Source organism: Nilaparvata lugens, chromosome 4 (genome assembly GCF_014356525.2).
Source record: "Nilaparvata lugens isolate BPH chromosome 4, ASM1435652v1, whole genome shotgun sequence".
Taxonomy (NCBI): domain Eukaryota; kingdom Metazoa; phylum Arthropoda; class Insecta; order Hemiptera; family Delphacidae; genus Nilaparvata; species Nilaparvata lugens.
The window spans coordinates 6,120,121-6,129,515 of record NC_052507.1 but is presented as its reverse complement, the minus strand read 5'-3'; the positions used below and the strand labels follow the sequence as shown (position 1 = coordinate 6,129,515).

General features: G+C 36.6%; 1 protein-coding gene across 2 annotated transcripts; it reads left to right on the top strand.

The window, feature by feature from the left end:
* Positions 1-1,326: 1,326 nt before the first annotated feature.
* LOC111046213 (isopentenyl-diphosphate Delta-isomerase 1) lies at positions 1,327-9,021 on the top strand. Of its 2 annotated transcripts, none has more exons than XM_039425600.1 (3): positions 1,327-1,347; positions 5,185-5,485; positions 7,595-9,021. In XM_039425600.1, the coding sequence occupies exons 2-3, from the start codon at positions 5,213-5,215 to the stop codon at positions 8,051-8,053; spliced, it is 732 nt and encodes a 243-aa protein (XP_039281534.1). In that variant the 5' UTR covers positions 1,327-1,347; positions 5,185-5,212; the 3' UTR covers positions 8,054-9,021. The 2 variants fall into 2 exon arrangements, with proteins under 2 accessions (XP_039281534.1, XP_022187402.2); XM_022331710.2 differs by having other exon boundaries at positions 1,329-1,538.
* The last annotated feature ends 374 nt before the right edge of the window (positions 9,022-9,395 follow it).

The window sequence follows — 9,395 nt, the reverse complement described above, 5'->3', positions numbered from 1 at the left end:
AATTTTTATTGAAATTGAATCTAACATTTTACACCTTTATTGCATTTAAATTTAATTCAAACTTATTTAATTAATTACAAATTGAACCAATCTTATCAGATTAATCAAAATAATTAAAGATAAATATTTCTATAAAGCGAAATATTGTTTCTATTCACCCCATAAATGGTTTTAAAGCAACAGAATGCATATTATCAAGGTAAGACATACGGTGTTGCTATTCACACCAACTGGCAGGTGAACAGCAACAGGCATGTTTTTCATGTTTTTTTAATAACTGATATTTTATTTCTCAATTATTGATGCTGATATTGAATCTACAGCACAAGATTAAACTTTAATCATGATAGAAACATTTTTAACTATCAGTATTCTTCAGTTATTAACATGGAAACATACAAAACTGTTGCTATTCACCCCATTTTACGGTATTTAAAAAAATATATTTTTTTATTTATTGTTTAATGAGTTAAAAAAATATAAAAAAATCACGGATTAGAATAAAAAATATTCAATCTCCCCGTCACAACTTTTCTCTTAGTATTATAGTCTTTATAAACAACATGTATAAACATGTATATTGAATTTTAGAACAAATGTATATCTGTATTGTAGCCCTCAGCTATAGGTATAACTTGTCATGAAAGCCGTATGTTCTATATATTTGAGGCACAAAAGCGACAACCGAAGAGAGGTTGAAGTCAAAATCAGATACCAGGGCACCAGAATAACAAAGGAGAATACTGAAACTGGTAAAAACGTGACAAACTCGGTCGACAACAAAGTAAGCTGTTATGCCAACCTTTTTTTTGACCCAGTTTGTTGCATCTCGCATTTCAAAAATTCTGAAAGTGATTAAATTTGCCGCTTACTCAGTTTGATAGATCAGAGCCATTTGCTATAGATATTAAAGCCGTCATATTAAAGCCGTATATTAATTAATTTGAAGCTCAAAAGCGGCAGCCGAAGAGAGGTTGAAATCAAAATCAGATACCAGGGCAGCAGAATGACTTAGAGAATACTAAAACTGAACTGGGGGTCCAATTAGTCGACCATGCAACGTTGAGACTGGTCGACCATGCAACGGTAAAACTCATCGACTAGTAAAACTCACCGACCAATATCAGCTGATAATAAACAGGTTGACCATCAGTCAGCTGAGTTGCTAATTCTATCCTATTTATATAAATTTTTCAAAACTATTTGAAGCATTTTTCTCTATTTTTACTTGGAATTCAATATTAATTCGTTGATTGAATTCTATAACAATATTTCTAATGAAATTGGTCACACATCAGCTGATTCGAGTCAGCTGGGCTGTACATCTGACAAGGCAGCAGACGAGAGGTAAATTTGTAGAATAGAATTAGTCAACATAACCAAACTTTCCATAAATTATCATTTTACATTAATAATCGCAATATTGAGCTGATTTTTACGTGTTTGTTTCAGATTATTATATTCAGCAATTCACAAAAATTATAATATTCTTAGCCTACAATAATTTGACCAAGAACTGCTGGATTGTTGTGCAAAAGGTAATTACTAATAGTAAGCTAAATTTATTTTACTTCAGCTAAGAATGTGTTATGTAAACTTAGACTTACTCACCTTATTCATTTACCAACCAGCTCATCTCTTAGTAGGTCGTCAACTTTCTAGTTTTACTAAACTGGGAATATCCTATTGTATTTTTGTACTCATAACTAGCAATAATTACAAGCAACTTGGATTCCAGAAAGCAAGTGGTTGACCAATGTCAAATTTTCCTTTGTAAAATGTTTCTTTCTGTTTTATATTAATTTTACTCTATAAGTTCTGCCAATTTTTATTGATATTTGTCATGTGTTAAAATATAATCGTTGTGGTTGTTATTCCACTCTTGATTGTCTGTCCCAAGCTAAACAATAATATAGACTCAAAATTTGACCATAACCCCATACAATTTTATCTCAGCATTGAACTTGAATAGTGCTGTATACTTGCATAGAATTGTATCCATCAAATTTCTCATCTTATTTCTTCCTTACAACGACAATAAGTAAGTAGTGTGTACAAATAATATTGATAAACGAGTCGGCAAGGCAGGAAGCTCTCCGATTGACTTGGCACCTGAAAAAACGCTTAATTGTGGTCTGGTCCTCAGGGCGAGACTCATGAGAGTTTTTTTCAGACATGTCTTAAAGACAGTAAGATCTCCGATTAGCTGATGGGGAATCAGCTGATAATCAGCCAATCGGAAAACTTCCTGCCTTGCCGACTTGTCTAATAACGCCTGAAAAACGCTTTGTGTGGCTCACCTTTATTGTGTCACATTTCATCACAATCTCTGTCCAATAATAAGTGTGCTAAAAGTTTAGAACAATTAAATGATGATTTAAAAGCGTTTGCACTAGTAAAGTTTACTTGAAGTCAAGTTTAAAAGAACAGAAACTTGAATCTAATATACCAATGTAGACCCTTCTTCAAGTTTTGTATTTACTTAACATGTTTAACTTTTGGATTCAATTCGACTAAGTCATTGTCAATATTGTAGAGCCGTTCCATAATTGAATGAAAACACACATATGTTGTCAAATTCTACACAGTTTTATTCGGTACACGACCATGGTTTCGTGGCACAGCTTTACAGCTTTAGTCAACTTGAAAATGTGACCAGTGTTGTCACGAAACCATGGTCGTGTTCCGAATAAAACTGTGTAAAATTTAACAACATATGTGTGTTTTTATTCAATTTTGGATTCAACTTGAAGCAGAGACAAACTGTAATTAGTATTATTTTTTCTCTGCTTGAAGTTACAATCCACCCTACAAATGGGGAAAATGAGATAAGAACAGTTGTCAGTCAATGTAGGATGTATAAAAACATTTAATAGAAAAGTGTGAGGAAAACTTTGAGGTTGATTACATATTTCACATTATAATTATATATTTTTGAGGTTATAACAACTTTCAGGCCCGTATGCGGATACTCGGTTTAAACGGATAAATGTAGCCCATTCAATTCAAATAAATAAAATTGACCAACGTAAACCCTACTATAGTGATGTTCACATTATAATGGTAGTGGAGAAAGTTAGAAGAACAACGTTGCCGAACCTCGGTCTTGTCAATGACTGACAACTCGTCCATAGAAGGTAGCTGATACAAGTTTATTGATGTAAATCAGCTGTCCATTCTCGTTTGAACTAATCAATTATATTTTATTAAGCAATAAATTATGTTTTTCAATAATTTCATAATGAATTTACATAATTAAAATGAAATATTTTGTTAATTAATTATGATTGTTAAAAGACGATCTGGCAACAGAGCAAAGCGAGAAATATCTTCAATTCTTTATTCACACAACCGCCACCAAAGTCAAATATGCACGCATTAGATAGTGAGGATGAGATGCTTGATGCTCCATTATTCAGTGATTTCTCCACAATTTCAGAATCAGACATTGACTGCCTTCTTGACAACCTAAAACCAAGTAACTCAGCTGGATATGATGAGATTACAGGAAAAATAATGAAGTATTGCAAGGACGAGTTGAAAAAGCCACTTCTTGACATTGCTAACTCATCTATAAGACAAGCAAAATTTCCATCATAAATGAAAGTGGCAAAGATTTATCCTAAACTGAAAAAGGTGACAAAACTGATCCCAGGAATTACAGACCGATTGCTAATCTGCCTACACCATCAAAAATAATCGAAAGAGCAGCCTATAATCAAATAATATCCCATCTTGAAGACAACAATTTACTTGTGAAACAGCAGCATGGATTCAGAAAGAACCTCGGCACAATGACTGCAATATCAATTTACACAATGAGATTACAAAAATGTGGGAAGAACATAAAACCCCCTGTGGACTCTTTATTGATCTACAAAAGGCATTTGATACAATAGACTTCAACATACTAAAAAGCAAACTCAAAAAACTAAAAATTGTAGGAAATGCACTTGCCTGGCTAGAAAACTACCTCACAAACCGGCAACAATATGTTGAAGTAGAACATAAAATCAATAGCAATGTAATCAACTATAGATCATCCATACAAGCAGTCACTAAAGGCGTACCACAGGGATCGATACTGGGCCCCCTGCTATTCCTCATTTATATAAACGACTTTTCTAAGGAATTACAACCTGATAAAAAATGCATTTTGTTTGCAGATGACACAACAATACTTATGCCCACTAGCAAGGAAATGTCTAAAAATGAAGTAATCGATTCTACATTCAATGAAATTAAAGGAATCTGCAATAAATTAAACCTTACCATCAACACTACAAAAACAGTCTGTATTACATTCACAAATAGAAATCAACAACATGAACCCCTGAATGGAGAAATAATGGAGGCCGACAATACAAAATTCCTCGGAATTCTTGTGGACAAAAATCTCACCTGGCAAAACCACATAGATCACCTGTGTAAAAAACTATCTTCAGCACTGTATGTGATCCGCAGAATACGCAATATAACAGATGAGAAGACAGCATTTACATCCTACCATGCCCTATTTTCATCTCATCTCAAATACGGCATTGTTGCATGGGGATCGACAACAATAGCAAACCTCAACAGAGTACTGTGTATACAGAAGAGAGCTATACGCACTATACTGAGAAGAAATATGTTGGATCACTGTAAGGGCTTCTTTGTGCAGTATAATATCCTGACAGTGATCTCACTATATATCATGGAAACAGTACTAGCGGTGGTGGAAACAAACCCCAGGCTGAGATGCGGACAACACACCTACAGCACCCGAACCAGGAATAATATTGATCTTCCCCAACACAGACTCACTAAGACTGCAAAATCACCAGCCTACACTGGGGCTTTCTTCTTCAATCTGCTCCCGCTGCATGTAAAATCAATGGTCAATACTGGGACATTCCCAAGAACACTGAAGATGTACCTGCTGACAAGACCCTATTACTCAGTAGCAGAGTATGTTGGGGAACACACTGCTACACACCTGGACTAACCCGGGACAACTATGACGACTCCACGGACACACGACCGTCGGGAGGACCTAGGAAGTAAAAAGTAAGTAAGTAAGAAAGAGATAGCGCTATCTGCTTTGTTGAATCATAGACAAGAATATCAATATCATTGCTAATCAAAGACTTCCATCATAACGTGGACCTCACTATATAGTAACGAATTTTATTTGTGTTGCAGGTGAATTGGTGGCAAATCTAGTCGCGCTATGGCCTTAAAACTGTTGCAACTCGGCGGCCGAGCAGTGCGGAGGAGTTTCTCTCAGCGTTCAGCTCCCTTCATCGCCGACAAACTGCAGGAGGAAGGCATGAACGAAATGTGTCTGGTGGTCGACGAGAATGACCGAGTTCTGGGACACGCCAACAAGCGTGAGTGTCACCTGGTGAAACCCAACGGAGACATTCCGTTGCACCGGGCGTTCAGCGTCTTTATATTCAACTCAAACAACGAGATGTTGCTGCAGAAACGGTCTGCTTCCAAGGTACTACTTTGTTTTCTTTAAAAAATAAACTAGAAATTGTACAGCCAGAAATTGATCAAAAATCGATATACCGGTCGGTATAGTGAGGTCCTCATTATAATGGCACTATCCTTGTCTATCATTCAGCAAAGCTGATAGCGCTATCTCTTTCTTGCTTTGCACTGTTGCCAGATCGTCTTTTTACAATGTAGAATTGTAATCCTAATTATGAAAATGCACTATGAAATTATTGAAAAATATAATTTCTTGCTTAATAAAATATAATTCATTATTTTAAACGAGAATGAACAGTTAATATTACATCAATAAACCTGTATCAGCTACCCTCCATACAAGGCAGAGGATCGGCAACCTTGTTCTCTTATCTTTCTCCACTGCCATTATAGTGTGGACCTCACTATAGCTGCAGAACCGGTCTGCGTCCAAGGTACAAATTTGGTGTGTTTCCTCAATAAAAAACACTAGATTATTCAATCACAGATTTATTAAAAATTGAGATACCGGTATTTCATTGATTGACTAAGGTGCAACAACTTAAACTCTCTGCTTCAACAGAGATTGATGATGGTGTAACAACTGAAACCGGTATCTCGATTTCTAATAAATAGACATTGAGAAAAAATAGCATAAAGAGATATCCCATGTTATCGGGAGTCCATGTTCCAATTTTAGCTCCATATCTAGCTGATGACTTAGGAGCTATTTTTCGTGAAGCTATGTGACGCTGGTAGTCTCTCATACTTACAGTGACTACTCTAGTCTCTGTACTCATACTGTGCCGTTCTTACATTCACACCCGGCCAAAACAGTAATAATAGACAGTAGGCGTCAGTAATTGGCTTGAGTTAACAGAAAATCGGCTTAATATTTGGATCATAAACAACCTGTACCAATGGATATATTTCTCCCTATGCTATTTTTTATCTATGGTTAGCTAATTCAATATCACCTACTCATAATTGGTGTGTTAAAATATTAGTGGGCCTCCTGTGGTTCTCTACACCTATTGTAAGATTGGAAGGTCCTACATATCCGTGTCCCGTTCCAGCTAGTGCCGGGTCTAGGTGAGAGCAATGCCTCTCCTCGGTCTTCCCATCTCAACCTGCCGCCATCTGTATCCTCCCTTCTCCACTTCATCTTTCCATCGTCCTCTTGGTCTCCTTCCTTCAATCCACATCTCTTCCATTCTCTTTGGCAGCCGATCCTCTCCCATTCTCTTCACGTGTCCAAACCAGCCTAGTCTCATGCTTTCTATCTCTCCCCTTATGCTTTCCATGTTCAGTCTCTTCTTATCTCCTCATTACTAGCTCTGTTTCTACATGTTTTTCCCTTTATTGCTATGAGGACCCTCATTTCTCCTGCTTGTATTCTACTCCATACTCTCTCTGTTATCGTCCATGTCTCAGCAGCATATAACATGATCTAGTGAGGTCCACGTTATAATGGCAGTGGAGAAAGATAGGAGAACAACGTTGCCGAACCTCACTGTTTTGTCAATGCCTTCTCTACGGTAGCTGATTCAGGTTTATTGATGTAATATAATTTGTTCATTCTCTTTTAAAATAATCAATTATATTTTATTAAGCAATAAAATATATTTTTCAATAATTTCATAATTTAGATGAATTTTTTTGTTAATTAATTATTTAATCTACATTGTTAAAAGCCAATCTGGCAACAGAGCAAAGCGAGAGAGATATAATGCTATCCGCTTTGTTGAATGATAGACAATGATAGCAATACCATTGCTAATTAAACACTGCCATTATAACGTGGACCTCACTATAGTCCAAGTTGAGTGTATCAGATCACCTCAGGGGTTAAGTAGACGCATCTCTAGGAGACAAATGTATGAAATATATATAGCCTATTATATAAAACACTATGTGAAAGACACCATCTTTGAGATCTTTCTGAAGAGAATAGAATTCATTATTTGTAGTCAGGTTCATGCCCTAATCAAATACTGCCATTATAACGTGAACCTCACTATAGTTACATAATACATCGTATACTTCAAAACATTTTCTGGTATTTTTCCATTCTACGAGATAGATGTTCCATAATACAATAAACTTTTCAAAACTAATTCTAATTTGTATTTCGCAGGTGACATTCCCCGGCTACGTATCGAACGCCTGTTGCAGTCACCCGCTCCACGAGTTCCGCGAAGAAACGGTCGAAACGAACGCCTCCGGAGTCAAAATGGCGGCCGGCCGTCGACTGGAATACGAGCTGGGCATTCCGCGCATCCACACGCAACCGGCGTCACTCCACTACCTCACCCGCATCCACTACAAGTCGGTTGGCGACGGAACGTGGGGCGAGCACGAGATCGACTACATCCTCGTGCTCCACAAGGACCTGCCGATAGTTCCCAACGCCAACGAGGTCAGTGATGTCTATTATGTCGGCCAAAACGAGTTGCCCGCTTTTTTGGACACTTTGGACGCGCCGCTCACTCCGTGGTTTGCGTCGATTTTGAAGTCTGAGAAGCTTCATCATTGGTGGAACAATTTGCATCGGTTGGACAGTGTTGTGGAGCATGACAAAATTCATAAACTGTGAGTGAAAGCCGAGGGTTACTTTTGTTACCACTGAGCATAATCAATATTAATTAAGTTTGTAGCGTGAATATTGATGTTGCAGAACTTTTCCATAATTGAAGAGACTTGAAATGCCAAAAAAAGTCCACTTTTTTTTAATAAAAATTACTGTATCACAGGAGCATGCTTTTGTGTATGCTGACACAAGTTATAGTGCGGCTTATAGCTGATGATGTGTGAACACCTTAGACCAGACATAGATTCTATATCAGGTCTAAAGCTGCGTACACATATACGCGCTTCCAACCCGCACCGAGCACGCTCCGCCCTCGTACCGCCATCGTTCCTCCATCGTACCGCAGTCGCTCCGCCCCCGCTCAGCAGTCGCACCCATCATGAACGTTATGGAAGATGTTAGATCTTCTCGCGTTCCCCGGTCAAACCACTCTTGCTCCCCGGTCGATCATCAATCGCTGTGCTGGAGTGACGTTCGGTTGCGGAGCAGAGCGAAAGTCTGTACGCACCTTTAGATGAGCACACACGAAAGCATGCTCTTGTAAAATAATAATTTTTATTAAAATAAAAGTGGATTTTTGACAACATTTCAAGTCTCTTCAAATATATATTGTCAGTTTGTAATAATCAATCATACAGGGATATTTTGTATTGTCAAATTGTATTACTCGAATAATTTTCAAGGATTTACCTATCTTAGGCCCAGTTGCACAAATGCCTGTTGAATTTTAATCACAATCAATAATATGTCACGAGAACCAATCAGAGAAGACATTTAAAAAAAGAAGATCTCTGATTGGTTCTCATGGCATTTAATCATGATTGAAATGTAAAATACTTTTGTGCAACCGGACCTTAATCTAATTACCATTGAGCATAATCAATTTTATAGTAGTACTCTTTATTATCAGATTGTATTAATTAATTGTAATATTTTGTATTGTAAAAATTTATTAATAAAATAATTTTCAATTATTTGCCAATCTTATAATCTGAAATATCCTTCTAAAAATAAAATATCTTTGACGGTAAATATAAGACATTTTTTTCACTTTTTGTGTTGTTGAGAAGTTGATATGGTGGTAATTATTCATATTAAATGAAAAAGATTAAGAAATCGTCAAAAAACCAGGTTTTTTGACAATTTCTTAGTCTTTTTCATTTAATATAAGACATTTAATGAAAAATATCGGGGACCGAGCTTCGCTCTGGAGTACAAAAGCATAAAAAATGTGTTACGAAAGTAGAAATTATAATAATATTCATACAGAAATGTTCTATCTAATCACAGTAAATCGAGATTAATTCCCAGAGGAATGCAAAAATTTCCCTCACAAAGGCCCAGTTGC

What these genes read in the sequence shown, in the direction of transcription:
- LOC111046213 (XM_039425600.1), top strand. Translation starts at nt 5,213, where the DNA reads ATGGCCTTAAAACTGTTGCAACTCGGCGGCCGAGCAGTGCGGAGGAGT. An exon ending in AGAAACGGTCTGCTTCCAAG is followed by an intron (nt 5,486 to 7,594) that starts GTACTACTTTGT and finishes TGTATTTCGCAG; the next exon opens with GTGACATTCCCCGGCTACGT.